General features: G+C 37.9%; 2 protein-coding genes across 2 annotated transcripts; both read left to right on the forward strand.

Moving 5' to 3' along the window:
* Positions 1 to 3,497: 3,497 nt before the first annotated feature.
* On the forward strand, positions 3,498 to 4,684 carry LOC116302822 (uncharacterized). Its single transcript, XM_031712208.2, has one exon. It carries the CDS (start codon positions 3,733 to 3,735, stop codon positions 4,471 to 4,473), a length of 741 nt encoding a protein of 246 aa, XP_031568068.1. The 5' UTR covers positions 3,498 to 3,732; the 3' UTR covers positions 4,474 to 4,684.
* A 3,066-nt stretch (positions 4,685 to 7,750) lies between these two features.
* Positions 7,751 to 9,234, forward strand: LOC148905083 (uncharacterized). The gene has a single exon (XM_089024030.1). It carries the CDS (start codon positions 7,897 to 7,899, stop codon positions 9,232 to 9,234), a length of 1,338 nt encoding a protein of 445 aa, XP_088880156.1. The 5' UTR covers positions 7,751 to 7,896.
* Positions 9,235 to 16,475: the final 7,241 nt, after the last annotated feature.

Consider the following 16,475-nt stretch of genomic DNA (forward strand, 5'->3'; position numbering starts at 1 on the left):
TACCACTCATCGTATACTTAACGATATTTTGTCCTCCATTAGGGGTAATATTTTAACTTAGTAATGTGGGGCACCAGTAAAACCCGTAGAGAGCTTTTCGAATCGAATTACGCAGGTAATACCCAGAACGACCTTACGGGTAATACCCGCGGCCGACGCACGTACGTGAGCGCGGGGAATACCCATGTAATTCCGGGGGGTGGCCGCGAGTCCCCCTACCTGCTGCTATTGTTGCCATGGAAACGGCAAGTGTTTTATGAGACCTTAATTTCCAATTTTTGGAATAAATTAAACCCACTCGAAGGTAAAATTCAATGCTGTGTTTCTCATACATGTTTAACTTAACTTCCTTAAAACTTTCGTCAATTATAAAGTATCTTTTCTAGTTTAGAAAAATACTAATTATTGTTAGTTTGTTATTTTGTACATGAAATATTCGTGCCTTCAAGTAACCGATGTATCAACTGTTTTAGCAACAAGATAAAATGGTCAAAATGTTTTTTGTACGTTCTCCAAAAGTATTGCATTTCTAATATAGAGGCTTGGTGGGAAGTTTTCTGAAACATTGAAGTTACCAAATCGTGCAAAATCTCTGCGGGTACAATCATCTTTAGTCCTTGGATAGTCAAATTATAAGGCCTAAAATTCAAAATGTCCTAAATTCAACCATATCAAAGCTTCGAAAATTAGCACCAAAAAGATGCCACTAAGCTAAACAAGCATTAGAGGTTGAAGGGTAATACCTAAATAACAAAATTCTAGCAAAAAAATAATGTTCAAGTCTGCAAACACGGCAAAAAAAATTTTTTTTCAAAGTAAACAATGGGTTATTTGCAATTTTCGTCATTTTCAACCTACCTTTATCGTTTCATTGTGACTTTTGTGGCGCTCAACTTTCCAAATTTTCACAAGGAAATGTTTCTTGGAGACTCAATAAGCATTTAGAGAACTAACCTTGGTCGTAAAGAGCTAAAATCCAAGCAATAATTAAGTGGTTCTATAAAGGATTACAACAGAATACACAAGTCATCGAATTCTCGTTCGAAGCAATACAGCATTTATAGTTTCTTCGAGCTTCAAAATTCCTGTATTTCGTGACAGAATTACCTGTAAGCTGTTATTTAACATGAATGCTGAACTTTTGAAGTCTACAAAGTAAAAAAATATGCTCGCAGGTAAGTATAATTACAGGTATTTCATGTTCACAGGTGTCTGTGACGTCATACACTCAACACCAAACATCGCTCCATACATTTCTTTGTAAATAATTTCATGTTTTACTCTTTTTCTATTAAACACAAAGGTCCGCTGAAAACTTAACTTTCGAACTTGTGGTTAGACTGAGTATAAAACTAGCGGAAATTTTGATTACAAAATACAAAGAAATGTATGGAGCAATGTTTAGTGTTGAGTGTATGACGTCACAGACTCCTATAAAAATTGGTAAAATATAATACTTCCCACCCAAATATCAGAAAAAAACTTTAACCAGTGATTATTAGACCTGTAATGGTTATTCCAGTAAAGGTTTCAGCAGAATTAAAATTTGGATGATTTTCGTGCTGGTCCCCCTTTAATTATTGTAGAAAAGAATAAGGTCGATAAATGGCATAACACAAATTGAAGTCATTAACAAATGGCTGAACATGAAATACCTGTAATTATACTTACCTGCGCGGCAGAGTAATAAATCGGATTCATTGACTAAGAGAGTACATTTGCTAAGGCCGAATGCTTGAAGATGTCTGGTCACCACAAAATCTGTCTCATTCATTTTTCCAAACTTCCGGTCAGCGGTTGAAAATGAGAACAACAACTTTAGATCAAGAATTCTTTCTTTCAAATATTCTCAAAATAAGCATATTTTTTTACTTTGTAGCCTTCAAAAGTTCAGCATTCATGTTAAATAACAGCTTACAGGTAATTCTGTCACGAAATACAGGAATTTTGAAGCTCGAAGAAACTATAAATGCTGTATTGCTTCGAACGAGAATTCGATGACTTGTGTATTCTGTTGTAATCCTTTATAGAACCACTTAATTATTGCTTGGATTTTAGCTCTTTACGACCAAGGTTAGTTCTCTAAATGCTTATTGAGTCTCCAAGAAACATTTCCTTGTGAAAATTTGGAAAGTTGAGCGCCACAAAAGTCACAATGAAACGATAAAGGTAGGTTGAAAATGACGAAAATTGCAAATAACCCATTGTTTACTTTGAAAAAAAATTTTTTTTGCCGTGTTTGCAGACTTGAACATTATTTTTTTGCTAGAATTTTGTTATTTAGGTATTACCCTTCAACCTCTAATGCTTGTTTAGCTTAGTGGCATCTTTTTGGTGCTAATTTTCGAAGCTTTGATATGGTTGAATTTAGGACATTTTGAATTTTAGGCCTTATAATTTGACTATCCAAGGACTAAAGATGATTGTACCCGCAGAGATTTTGCACGATTTGGTAACTTCAATGTTTCAGAAAACTTCCCACCAAGCCTCTATATTAGAAATGCAATACTTTTGGAGAACGTACAAAAAACATTTTGACCATTTTATCTTGTTGCTAAAACAGTTGATACATCGGTTACTTGAAGGCACGAATATTTCATGTACAAAATAACAAACTAACAATAATTAGTATTTTTCTAAACTAGAAAAGATACTTTATAATTGACGAAAGTTTTAAGGAAGTTAAGTTAAACATGTATGAGAAACACAGCATTGAATTTTACCTTCGAGTGGGTTTAATTTATTCCAAAAATTGGAAATTAAGGTCTCATAAAACACTTGCCGTTTCCATGGCAACAATACATTTGGTGACCAAATTGTTGTTGTTTTTGTGAATCCCATATAAAGGCCTACTCACACACCAAATTTCAAGGGTGGTCAAAAAATTTCATTTCCCACTTTGCTTGAGTCTTACAGAGACCTACTCTTAAGTATGTTGTTCTGACCTTAAGTCAGCTCAAAATACAAAGGTGGTTTGCAACGATTTTTGCCATGACTATCAATATTGTTGCCCCAAAACAGCATCGTTTACCATGATGATCAATGAGTCAATATTCTTTCAAAGACCATGGACATGTTCAATAGGGTCTACAGATTTATCTGCTTGCTCTCGATCTCCAATCAAAGTCAAACTGAAACGCTGGGAGTCATTGGAAATATAAGCATTTTGAAGCACGGGAAACAGTCACGCGTCCGCCATCTTGTTTTCATGAATTTTGGCGCATGCGCAGCGGTTTTTTAGCCGTGTCAACAGCACCGCTAAAAATTAAAACAATTTGGCATGTATCTCAACGTAGTAAGACAAGCTCAAGGTAGAACAGAAATAACAAACGTGAAAATTCGATATCAAACACAGACTTAGCTATTCAGATAGATACTCAGATTAAATCCTGTTAAAAAAAATTTATAAATTAATAAAGCATTAATGAATAAAGCATATTGTATTATATCGTATCGCATAAAGGAACCAACTCATGAACAATTCTGGCACAAATTTACTGGCGTCCAGACGATTGCTTGTCTTTCTACTGAGTCAACTTTAGCTTGGTCTGTTTGCTCTGTCATTTGTAACCATGTCTTGGATTGCCTCTTTATTGACACATGGAAAGATCTAAAGATCCGGCGAGGAGAGAAACCCATTAATATCCAAATCTATTTATACATATTCATACACAAATAGAGAGGTATGATATAGTTTACGCGCAAGGCACCTGACGTACACAGAACCATAGAATGCCATCTGGAGACTACACCAAGAAGGACAGAAATTCTGTATACCAAAAAGCACTTGTTATCTGTCATGAGGACGAAAAACAATTGAACCTGATGCAACTTGAGTTAGAAAAAGACAGACTGCAGACTTATATTGATCATAAACTTGAAGCCAAACGGTTGCAGAAGGAACTACTTAAGCTGAGACAAGAGAAGCTTCATCTGATGAATGAGGCCAGGCATAACCTAAAGGAGAGGAAAACTATCGACGACATTGCGAAAGAGGCAACAAATCTACAAGGAGTGAGAAACCGAAATCTCGAAGCCCTAAAGCTGAAAAAGAAATTTAGTCTGCCACATCTAACTCCCACTCAAAGGAACATTCCTAAAATCATGAAGAGGACTTTGTCTTATGAGTCAGAATTTTTTACCTGGACATTTGGATTGCCTCAAATCGACGGGCAACCACCAAAGCTCAAAGAAAAATCCGAAAAACAACAACTGAAACCGTTCAATAGTTCGAATGAAAGTTTGGAGTCAAAGGCAGAAACAAAGAATGGAGAAACCTCACATATATTAGCGTGTGAATCTAAATTTGTCAACGAAAACGGGAAAGCAGGTACTAGGGAAGTAAAACTACCCTCTATTTCTGCGACAGAAGACGTTCTTCCAATAGCAGAACGGATCTATAGCAACGGCGTTAACAACGAACCGAACGCTAAACTCCCTCCACTCAACACACCTAAGAACAGGTTCGCTTGAGGAAATTCTGAAGCCTAAAACTAATGTATAAAAATTGGATATTGTATGTACAAATATCTCGTATGTTTTTATTTAAATAACTTTAGAAAGAGATGCTAAAAACTTTCAAACGTTTATGTGTCTAATAACCATTTGCCCATATTGAGCTCTTTTATTCCATATCCAAGATATGTTATTTAAAATGACTCGAAAAATAATTTGATAAGTACTTCCCGGATAATTAAGAATTCTTCGATATTGCAATTTAAATTATACATATGTAAGTATACATCCACATAAGCTAAAGTAAATATTATAAATATTGATAATTTGGAGCAATATATAAAATAAAAAAAGACCAAATCTCAGTCTCTGGAAAGCCCATTTCTTTATCCCCAACACGCAAGACTCTAGAATTTCGAGTTGATTAAGTTTTAGTAACAGATGTTTCTTACTTTTTTTTTTTTAATCTTGGCGGTAGAAGCAAAGACCTCTAATTCCACCAGAGATAATGGAGATAATTGAGCGGTCGATTGATGTGGTTAGGGTATTTTAGTGCAGTGCTATAGCGTGGGCAGAGGACCTAACACCTAAAACACTTCTTGCCACTTGCCACTGAAAGACACCTTTTCCAGGATGAGAACCCGTCTTTCCGGCATTCTTCTCGCAAACAAAACTCCTGAACACCCAGAAATTCTTGCCCAGACCTTTTAAAGAATCGTACACTGCAAACTCCCCCTGATATACTATGGTTCTCAATATAGGTAATTGGACAAGCTCTTAGCTTGCTATTTGCTTTTTTAAGTCAACATGTAAAAGCTTACGACTATAGCAAAAGCATTCTATTTGAACTAAGATCAGGGGAAGGGGGATCTAAAATTGAACACCAAAAACTCTAAAAATACAAATTTGATTTTTATCTCATCTTTGGGCTGATCTTCGGATAATTTGAAGTTTCTAAGCATTCTGCCTTTTTCTTGTCTCTAAACGAGTCGTCAAGGTGACGGATGTTTTTGATGAAGTCTTTTAAGCCTACTTTTGTTTAAGAAGATTTAGATTAGACAATTATCGTAATTGGAAGCAAATATAAAAAGTCATTTTCCTCGGAAAATACTACCAAAATGGGATATTTTCTATACGAGCAAGGCTTTATTTGATAATAAAAATACGTATAATCGAAGTTGCTGGTTAATGGTGAAAAATATTGACTGATATACCGCAAAAAGACATGGCAAGAGATCAATTTCAAGAGCTCGAATTAAAGGATAATCGAGAAGCAAAAACAAAAACAAACAAACGGAAACTAGGGAGAAATAAATGACTCGGTGTCTCTCTGAATTGCTTTTCCGCTCTTCTTGCACGCGATTAGCGAATGATGAAGATTTTCAGTACCACCGATAATAGAGACGCCGCAGTTGAAAAGAGACTAAGCCTATCCTATAATGGAAAATAGAAGTCTGAGTACACTAACTGAATTTATCGCTAGTCATATCACTGTAAGCCGTACAGCAGTGGCGCAGCTCGACCGGGTTGAATTAAAAGCAATGACAGTGAGCTATAAGGAATTCCGCCGATGGCCGTTTGTTTAATTTAACGAGAACCGATGCATTTGAACTAGGCACTTATATATCCCTGCAAGTCTCCACCGAGTTTGTTCGTGTGATTAGCTTGTTGTTGTTGTTGTTGTTGTTGTTTTTGTTTTTTTGTTGTTTTTGTTGTTTTTTTGTTTTTCAATCGTAAAAACAGGTGTCGCACTGTTAATGAGGTATCTCAAAGACTTCTACTTTTCCCAGAAAATGCACCGAAATCGAGAGATAAAAAAAGTTTTTTGACATGTCATATGGATAGTATTGTAGCCCTCCTCTGGACCAATCATCAGCAAGTTATGCAGCCCTCCTTCTCTGGACCTAGCTAATCAGCAACAGATTATGTAGATCTTCTGGACCAATCAGTAGCAGGCCGTGATTTAGGTTATGAAGCCTTTCCGTGATTCAATGAGCAGCTCGTTACGGAGGCTTGCTCTCGACCAATCAGCAATAGGCTATGTAGCCCTTCTCTGGACCAATCAGCAGCAGGTTATGCAACCCACTAGACCAATCAGAAGTTGGTTATAGAGCCTTCTTCTGGACCAGTCAGCAGCAGGTTATGGAGCCCTTCTCTTGACCAATCAGCAGTAGGTTATTCAGCCTTCCTCTGGACCAATCAGCAGTTGATTATGCAGCCTTCCTTTCTGTTAAACAACAGCAGGTTATGCTGGTCATGAAGCCTTGTAATCGACTGATCAGCAGCAGGTTACAGATGGACCCTCGCTATTGAACAATCAGTAGTTGATTAAGGATTTGCAAGTAGACCAAGTACTATTTGGCAGTGACTTAGATCAACTTCATGTCGTTTACGAATGCCTCTAAAAATCGACATTAGAAGATTTATATATCTTATTATGAAACACATTCTCAGCTTTTTGTCCAACTCCTCTGATTTAAGTTGGGTCCGTACATTTCTGGTCATCACATGATGAAGTCGTATACATCAAAAACAGTTATTGCATGATAATTACTTGCTATTATACAAATATTACCTAGGGATTAACGAGCTGACAATACTTTTTCGTCCAATCTATTAACCTTTGATTCTTAGCTACACTCCTCTCCTTACGTTAGAGGCATAACTTATAGTGTCTTCGGCGCGAAAATAAACGCACATAATTTTGCTGTTTATGGGTATATGAGACTGTATGATGTGCTTATGTATTCAAGGGACAGATATGTCTTAGCAAGACTTAAGAGCCATAACTGGACGGATTAATGAAGTCATTGGAATGGATTTTTTATTGTGGTAAACTCAATTCTTATTCACTATAATAATAAAGTTTAACAAAGTTGGTTTAAAAAGGATGAACTTAGTCTAATTAACTCTCAACGGCATTGTAAGCTATCATTTGCTTTTATGTGTTTAACTAACCACTTTAGTCTAACACTTGATATCCCTAGCTCCCTGGCACATAATTCGAATCAAAATGTTCTAAAAGACTAGCTCTTAATTCATCGTATAGTTCATTGTACGAGACTATCCAAAAAGATGTACTCTTTTGTCCAAATGGCGGTAGTTTGGAAGTACAATAGCTAGCACCGTTGATTGATTTCACTCAGCTGATAAAAGTCTTTCAATCTCATTATCTGCTCCAAATAGTGGCCAAACACTGACCACCATGTGCTGTCAACCTGAAAGAATTCTATTGAAAACTTGCGTTGAAAATTTCGCTCGAGACAGAAAATGACGTAAAGTGATACCTGGCAATTATCCGAAGTACCAAACCTTATAGATAACAACAGTATCTTGATAATACGTGACTGACTGTGTGCTGGGCTGTATTTATTGTTGCCCAGTGCATGGTTCAACCTGTGACAAGTCTATTGACAAGACTATCTGTTGGACTCTGCCAGGATGTACAGGCGTAGAGCAGTCCACTTAGACGCCATGCGTTTCGCTAAGTCAACACAAGTCAAACTGGATGAGATCAACTACAGAATTGAACAAGACAAAAAGCGAATTTTGATGTTGAACCGTTTTGAAAAGATTAAAGTTTGGAACGAATTGAGAGAAATTAGAAGAGTCTTTGTGCCAAGATACATTCCTGGGGAACCAAGTACCCCCGAACAAGAGCAAAGTGATAGTTCATTAAAAGCCGATGAGAGCTCCTCCAAAACTCCAGGTTCAACACAATCAGATTCAACTACTCTTCCTCTGAACAATAATGTTCCAAAATCGTACAGTAGGGAAAAGGTCGGCAAATTAGACAAAAGACAACAATTAACACCAAATGAAAGTCATGATTTAAATTCCGGCCTTGGCGTTAGGAAGCAAAAGAATTCAACGCGGGAAAGAAAAATGTCACCACCGTCAACAACACTAAAAATTCATGAGCCGGTGTCCAAAACAGCATCATCAAGTACTAACGAAAAAGATTTTGTTTCTAATGAAAAAAAGCGGGTTGAGAACAGTGTCAGTAATCAGCGAAAGACTTCGTGGGATGTCAGTAGCCTCAGGAAAATTTCAGAAGATGGAAATTGTAGCAGAAGGCGTTCAGATGGTAGTCCGTCTGCTTTAGGAAACGAAGATGCATGCTCGCCGAATTCAGTAGTTGCGGAAGTGCGTACGACTTCAAAGACTGAGTCGGTGAGTCAACGGTCTCATTCGTCGCTCGGCCAGTGCGGGGTAAAAAGCCCTTCAAACCCTATGCTTTCTGTAGCCTGTGAATACATGGCCTTTAAGAAATTATTACGAAATAAAAGACACAATGACTCCTTTGTGAGCCCTCGTTTCAGGAAACAGAGCGAAGGTGATGAAGCAATTGCATCAAATTCAGCATTTTTGAGGTCGAAAAACGCAGTCATCAAACCAAATACTGCAAATGTAACGAGGCAACGCACGGCGTGGAATGGAGTAGAACTTCCAACAGAAGACGAAAGCTCCTCCTTCGATAACAATGACCCCAAGAAGCGAAGCCGTGAGAGTGCATTGTCGAGTGTACAAATAAAAGATAAACCAAGAGCACAGAAATTAAGCGCTTGCTGGAACCAAAGTATCGACAAAGGTCAAATAGAATCCAGCAAACGATACGGAGGGAGCAAGGTCCACATTGACGAAAGAAAGTCAACAGCATCAACCTCGAAACTCCAGCTTCGTGTAGGAGGTGAATGGAGAGAGGAATGTAAAAGTATTAAGAAGACTGTTGCATGGACAGCTAATGATGCGCAAACTATGAAGTCGTTGACATCCTAATTCAGTTGGACAATAATGTTCTCAGAAAATTGTTGGGTACTAATTGATAAATCTCAAGGTTCGCGCTCGCATCATCTAAGTTCTTATTTTTAGTCTTGAGGCGTCGTTGAGATATAATTTATAGCGTTATATGATGTTATGATGATGAATGTGATAATGGTGGTGGTGGTGATGATGATGATGATGAAGAAGGCCTGAGTGGATGATGGAATGTTACGATGATGATGGTGGGGTTGGTGGTGGTGGTGGTGGTGAGTGCTGTTGGTAATGAAGACGGCTTGAGTGGCTAATGAAGATGGAATGTTGTGGTGATGGTGGGGGTGGTGAGTACTGCTGGTTATGATGAATATGATGGTGGTGGTGAAGCTTGATGGTGGTGATGAAAATATAATATGATGATGGCGCGATCTATCATGATGAGGATTTTGATAACAATGATATTATAATTTTATAAGTCCTTGGTCAGAGATGACGGTGGTAATGCTGACAAGTAGTGACATGCCATGTAGATAGTGGTGACAGTGTTGATCAGTTGCACCACGAATAAGCCTTAGGCAAACTGCTTGACCTAGATTGTCAGCTGTCTATATATAACATTGTAATACAAATATAATTGGACGATATTATATTAGCCATTCCAAATAAGGACGTAAAGTTGTAATCCAAGTCTCTACGATGTTTGTACATTATATATTCCTTTATCTCAGTTGGAGAATATGGTATAATTTATGCAAGCAGCGATAAACACCAGGGAAACCACGGAATACAATGTTCGTAAAATCCACCATACAGAAGTATACAAAACGCTGTTTTGTGAATGTACCTCAGAGTGCTGGAACTAAACGCAACTTTGACATCAACTAATTTTAGAAATAGCAAGCGAGTCTGTTTAGATCTTGCGGCTAAATGTTTTGCAATGCCGAAATACGCATGTGATGCGCAACTAGCGAGCGATCGAGTTTATCATTTCAATAAACAAAAAAAGAAAAAAAAAGGAATCCGATTTATGTCATGTTAGATTATGTAGAACGTTAAACGGCGCCTTTAGGTCAAGGATCCGCACGCCATCCTTATTGAAAAAAGTTATTAGAAAAACGCCGCTTTCAAAATGAGTTTATTTGATGAAAAATACAATCATTACCAACGAAACCCTAGAAATATTCAATTCCCTACAGCATCTTGAAGAGTTTTGTCAGTCTGACTTTGAGCTGTCCAAAATAAGCGACCAGTTCGCCTCAGTGAACGAACTTTAGTTGGTTTATTTTTCGCAGAACGAATTTAAAATCCGCTAATTTAACAATCAGGTAATTTTCTCGTGGACGACAAGCAGCTCATGATCAAATGAAAGTGTCACAAAGGATAACTTTTTTCTTTGTTGATCTATAAACATTACACCATCTTGTTTATTTAGTAAAGCTTGGCTTGCTCTGGTTTCAAATAAACCAAATAAACACACAAATTTTTAAATATTGTACAGAATCTTAGAAACTTTCTGAAATTTCGTCAAATTTTTTGTGCGATTTTTTCTAGCTTGTTTACATTACCTTTAAAAGTCTTTGGTTTGAAGGATGCTATTTAGCTTTCATAAGATCTGTTTGATCATAAGGTCGGACGACAGGTCACATTTGAGGCTAGATTGGCTAAAATTGTTAATCATTTGAATGCCGAGTATGCTAAGCGCGTCAAAGTTTCTAATTACGCCCGTCAATTTCGTGGAATTCTGCTTGGGACGAAGCAACAACAGGGATATTTGTACTAAATGAGTAATCCTTGAGGGTCTTAGTTCTGAGACTAGGGAATCGAAAGTATACACGAATGACAAAAGCGGGGTTTGTCTGGATGTCGTAAAATCATCTGACAAGCAAGAAAAACAAAGAGGCTTGACAGAAGTTATAAAACGAGTGAAGGCAAGTTGACATAAGCAAGAAGAACCTCGCTACGTACTTATGGTGCCTTGAACGACTTGTAGACGGTCCATAGTTGGAAGTAATGCTTTGTCGTGATGGCAAAACATGACCTAAACAATGAAACCAGAAAACGAGATTCAAAAGTCGAATCAAGGAATAATTTAGTCGACTCAGGAATGCTCCCCGACTATTTTCCAGCTGGCAATAGCCAAACCAAACAGAAAAGTGATAAAAGTTTTTCAGAAATGGTTAAAGAATCGACGCGCTTGCCCGAGATTAAATCGTCTTTGCCTATCTCAATGAGGGAAATTCTTCACGCTGCACCAAAGTCTACTGATTGGACTCCTCGTTTACCGTCCTTACATCAAGGACAAGTACAATTAGTACACAGAAATGAGACTAAAACGAACCGTAAGGAAAAACAACGAAGGCTAAAACGCGAACGAAAATCAAAGGTTCAAGGTCAGAGAAAACACGAATCGCTATTCTCGCCGCATTGTTTGACTACAGAACACGAACACAACGAAGTCTCGTGGAAGAAAAAACTTCATCAGAGGCAAAAGAAAAGACTTCTAGACGAAGGAGAAAGCAGCTTAACGGTTGGAAGGGAATTTAGATTACCGACTTTAAGTGAAGTAACAAAGTGGTGACACTTGGAAAACTGGTATTTCATAGCTATTATACGACTGTTAAAGGTTCTATATTACGGTTAAAGACCTCAAGGTTTACGAATATTCTTCGCAGCTTCAATAGCATTAACTTTATGCTCGTTATACAACGTTTGAGGACCAATCGTTTAACAAGACGTGATCACATAAGAGTCATAATTAAATCAGTAATCGATGCAATATTCGGACTGACATTCTTTTTAGAGGTCTTTAGGGCCTGATGGATAATATACAAACTAGCGAATAAGGAATCATTTTTGTATTTTCATTTCAAGCTATTGCTAAATGAATTAGGTCACGCTTTTGGGAAGACGGGCGAAGCTATCTCCTCGAAGATTGCGAATTATCTTGAATGAGTAAGCAATGTAAAAAGCATTTATCTTAACTTTGTCAAGAACGGGAAAAAATAAAATCATAAAAAGATTAATGTGGAAGTTAAGTAAACACTTTTTACCGAATTTGTTTATCTTGTTCAAGATTAGTATTTTACTTCAGCATATGACGGCAATGTCAATTTTAGTGTAAGAGATGTGGACGATAAAGTCGGGACCTCTTATTAGGACAAGGAGAAAAACTTCATTCAACTAAATGGTTAGATTTGGGGTGAAATCTCACCTTGAAACAGATTAATTTAAAGCGGCATTTAAAAACCCATCATTGTAAATATCTCATTACCAATTATTCTTACAGAGATAAGGCATCATTGTTGATCCTTGTTGCCATGGTAGCGTGAAAGCTCACTCAAGAAGTTGCCGTGGCTGGCTTGAAAATTAAAAGTGGTCTTTGATTTTTGATCTTTTTTTCCCTTTGTGTCGTTAGTTTTTTTTTGCCGTTGTTTTTTCCCCCTTTCCCCCTGGCTTATGGATGCACTAGACTCTAGTTTATTCGTTTTCTCCTATATACATTTTCTTGTTTTTGCGTTATTATAACTTTAGTTTTTGTTAGTTGGGAGTAACTTTGATGGAACCTTGTGTCTGTTAGTTGTTCCCTCACTCAGGCCCCGTCCACACTATGCCGGATAAATTTGAATCCGAATTTTTATTTATTCGGTTAGGCCTACCGTCCACACTAGTCCGGGCGAATCCGGAACAATTCTTCACCGAAAACGAATTTTCGAAATGAAACCGAATAAATAAAAATTCGGATTCAAATTTATCTGGCATAGTGTGGACGGGACCTCAGTCTATCTGTCTTGTACTTGTATTTTCTTGCATTATCATCTTTTTTTTTTCTTTTTTTTTCCGCTCTCTTTACCATGTTTGTTTTGTATATTGTAACTTTTGTATTTTGATTGAGTGGAAGTCTCTAAATAAAATAAATAAAAACTCCCCTTCACAGTCGGTACTCTCTCTAATCGGCAAGACTTTGAGACAATAATTCAATGGTTTTTTTTTACCTCAGTATTTCAGTGGGTTATTCTATGTAAAACTCGCTAGAAGGAAAAGTACTCTACGCATTTCAAAACAAAAACAAAAAAGCCAACAGCATCAAACTGCTTCAATCGATTTTGTCAACTTTGAATCATGCTTTCCCGAAAACAGTTGCAGAATTTGTAAAACGCCTAAGGCCCCGTCCACACTATGCCGGATAAATTTGAATCCGAATTTTTATTTATTCGGTTCCATTTCGAAAATTCGTTTTCGGTGAAGAATTGTTCCGGATTCGCCCGGACTAGTGTGGACGGTAGGCCTAACCGAATAAATAAAAATTCGGATTCAAATTTATCCGGCATAGTGTGGACGTAGTCAGGCCTCATGAGCGGCGTACGCACCTAAAATCTCAGTCAGTGTAGTATTACTAAGATAAGATGATGAAAATTGTTGATTAAAAGCGATGGAATATAGAAAATTAGTTTTCATTTTCTTTAGTCTCTTCCATTTTTGGCGCCAAAAGTCGCAGTAGTTTTCCTGCGTTGCCCTGGCGCCGGATTTTCGACTGGCATGGCAGTTTGTCGCTCAGTTCAAATAGCAAAAAGTAATTCGTTCTCATTTCGAGTACATCTTGCGGACTTTGCAGCTTACTCATCAAATGAATATGTACATAACGGAGATAGTATATTCACGATCGTTGACTACCGTTGCCATGACATAGCGTCAGGTGCCTCATTACTTAGATGAAAGGCTCGTTATCTTGTACATGAAAAATTCTTAATGTACGGAAAGGTTAACATGGTTATCACAGCCTGAAAAAGCAGTTCAACTTGATTTGGTTAGTGAGAAATAAAAGCTTCCCTGGTTTTTGAATCTTATCGTCATGGTACAATTGTGAAAATGGTTATTTTCTACCTAATATCACGGCTCTCCATACGCAGCTACGTTCATCAGGTCCTTTAAGTGCGATGCATGCAGAAGCAAATGTATGACACGTTTTATCACCAGATACTAGATTATTTCTACTTCAAAACAAAGGACAAAACGAAGTGCGTTGCAGGTGGTGCAAAGGATTAGCTGTAGGTACATAGCGCGTTTAGTCTCTAGATCTCCTGATGTCTTAGGCCTAGAACATATTATCCTGGTGTATAATCCGTACTCTAAGGCCGGCGGATGAACCTTAATTACCGTCAGTTCCGAAGTCCATACGACGCCTCAGCTGCGGATGCCTAGGGGATAATGCATGGATTATATTTTGGAATTAATTATCGAATTTCTGTCGGTGGAAGTGGGTTTGAATCAAATCTATTCACATAAGATTGGAGATGCTGGAAACATTTACTCCATGCGAAATGCGCTCGTTCCCTCTCTTCCTCATCTCCCGCAACGCTGGCAGCGTAGTCACACTAGGCCCATTTGGTTCGATTCGTACTTCAGTACTTTTGGAACTGTAGTTTTTCGCCAATGCCGACGCGCGCACGTGTTATATGCACGCTCACCGAAATCGGTTTTGCCAGCCTGTACAAAAAAATTAATTGTTTTTACCGTCGGCCCCTTGATGGTGACGCTGATGGCGTTGAACGCATACTCACTCCTTTCCATGTGGGATGCATTTAGTAAGTCTAAACAGAACATGCATCATAGTAAATTAGACCTGTAGTGTAAACGCTCTTGAAAACTGAGCTTGGATCGATATTGGATCTATCCAAACTACGTAGACCAATCTAAAAGGGACGTAGTGTGAACGAGACCTGGGACTGTAGCCACACCACTGCATGAATAAACACGGTTCATGAATAAGACTATTTGTTTATTGAAATGACTCTACCGAACTATTGATCTCCAAAGTAAGTAGGCCATTAGACGTAATGTTTGTATAAAGCCTTTAACAAAGACCGTCAAATGAAAAGAGCAGAAAGAAGGCGATATTTTTCCGTTAATGCTGTCCGCACTCCTTCAGGAAAATGGCTTTCTTTGCCAAACGTTTTGAGTTCTCCGAGGTCCTTTCAAAAACCAGTCTTGAAACCTACGGAAAAAGTTCTTTCTGATGAGGAAAGGTTTGGACATTTTCCAGCTCTCAGTGTAAAGCAACAGAACAACACCAATAAAAGTACAAGTTTTAAAATGACTGATGTCCAATTGAATAAAGGAGAAATTTCAGTCAAATCAGAAAAAGCGCCATCGAATGATAAGTCTAGTTCATTGGAATCACCTCGTCCCTTGCCTGTTCAAAAACCCGGACCACTGAAGAAGGATGGTTTCGACCCAATCGAATCTCCAGGGATAAAGCCACTTCGAAAAAAGCGTTCTTTATCTTTCCCAAGTTCTTCTACCATTCGACCAGTTGTTCGAGGAACAAGAGGTGAAAGAATCGATTTTGTATCAAGCTGGAAGACACGACTGCATCGTAGACCATACGTACCTCGTCATTCCTTGATTTAGTTAACGGCGAATAAACAACAATTACAATCTGAGCAGCGTAATCTTAAAGGAAAAACTTTTTTGGATGGGAATTCGCGATAAAATGGCTCGTAAGTCACACTGCACCAATGCCGTACATATTGTGCCTTCTTGAACCGTTCCAGTGGACTCCAGCAACAGTTTGGAGTTTCTTGCCAGAATAGATTCGTAGCGAGCGAAAAATAATCGGCGCGGCGCCTTTTCTTGCAATAAAAGTCGGGTTTCACACACCGTGATTAGAACAACGTATTTATTTTGGCCACCATTGATGACGTTTCGCGTAGTTTTTTCTTTCAAATGTTTATTATTTTTTGCACGAAAAAAAACCCCGTTTGTTTCATTCCTCTAAATTCTTTTTCCAGCGACGTTGGACAAGGCTGCATCGGTTCAGTCGTTTTCAACCTCTCCTCACCTCCCCTCCCTCCCTCCCTTCCCCTCCCCTCGAAAAATACTATTGACAACATCTTCTTTATTATTATTTTGTTATTATTATTTCGTAGTGATTTGTCTGATTCATTAGAGTGACCACAGTAAATCCGTGAAACACTAATTACTAAATAGTACAAAATAGTGCTAATTAAACAATAGAAAACAATGGAATTTGCATGAAATTGTGCTATTTAGTATTACTAAAGTTTCACGGATTAGACCTTTTTGCTTTATCGGTATTTTCAAAATCCGTGCACCCTAGAACAAAAGGTGATGATTATTTGCCCGTGGAATGTGGTTTTCTTTGTTTAAGATATAATTGATATGCGTAAACCCCGGTGAACGAGCACTTGTACGGTGTTTGGACGAAAGAAAGCTTTATAATGGACGGTTTCTACGAATATTCT

This window comes from Actinia tenebrosa, unplaced genomic scaffold (assembly GCF_029948245.1).
Source record: "Actinia tenebrosa isolate PJP-AT-01 unplaced genomic scaffold, QUT_ActTen_1.0 PGA_scaffold8__29_contigs__length_14323225, whole genome shotgun sequence".
Lineage (NCBI taxonomy): Eukaryota > Metazoa > Cnidaria > Anthozoa > Actiniaria > Actiniidae > Actinia > Actinia tenebrosa.

Coding starts and splice junctions, on each gene's coding strand:
- LOC116302822 (XM_031712208.2), top strand. CDS start 3,733: ATGCCATCTGGAGACTACACCAAGAAGGACAGAAATTCTGTATACCAA.
- LOC148905083 (XM_089024030.1), top strand. CDS start 7,897: ATGTACAGGCGTAGAGCAGTCCACTTAGACGCCATGCGTTTCGCTAAG.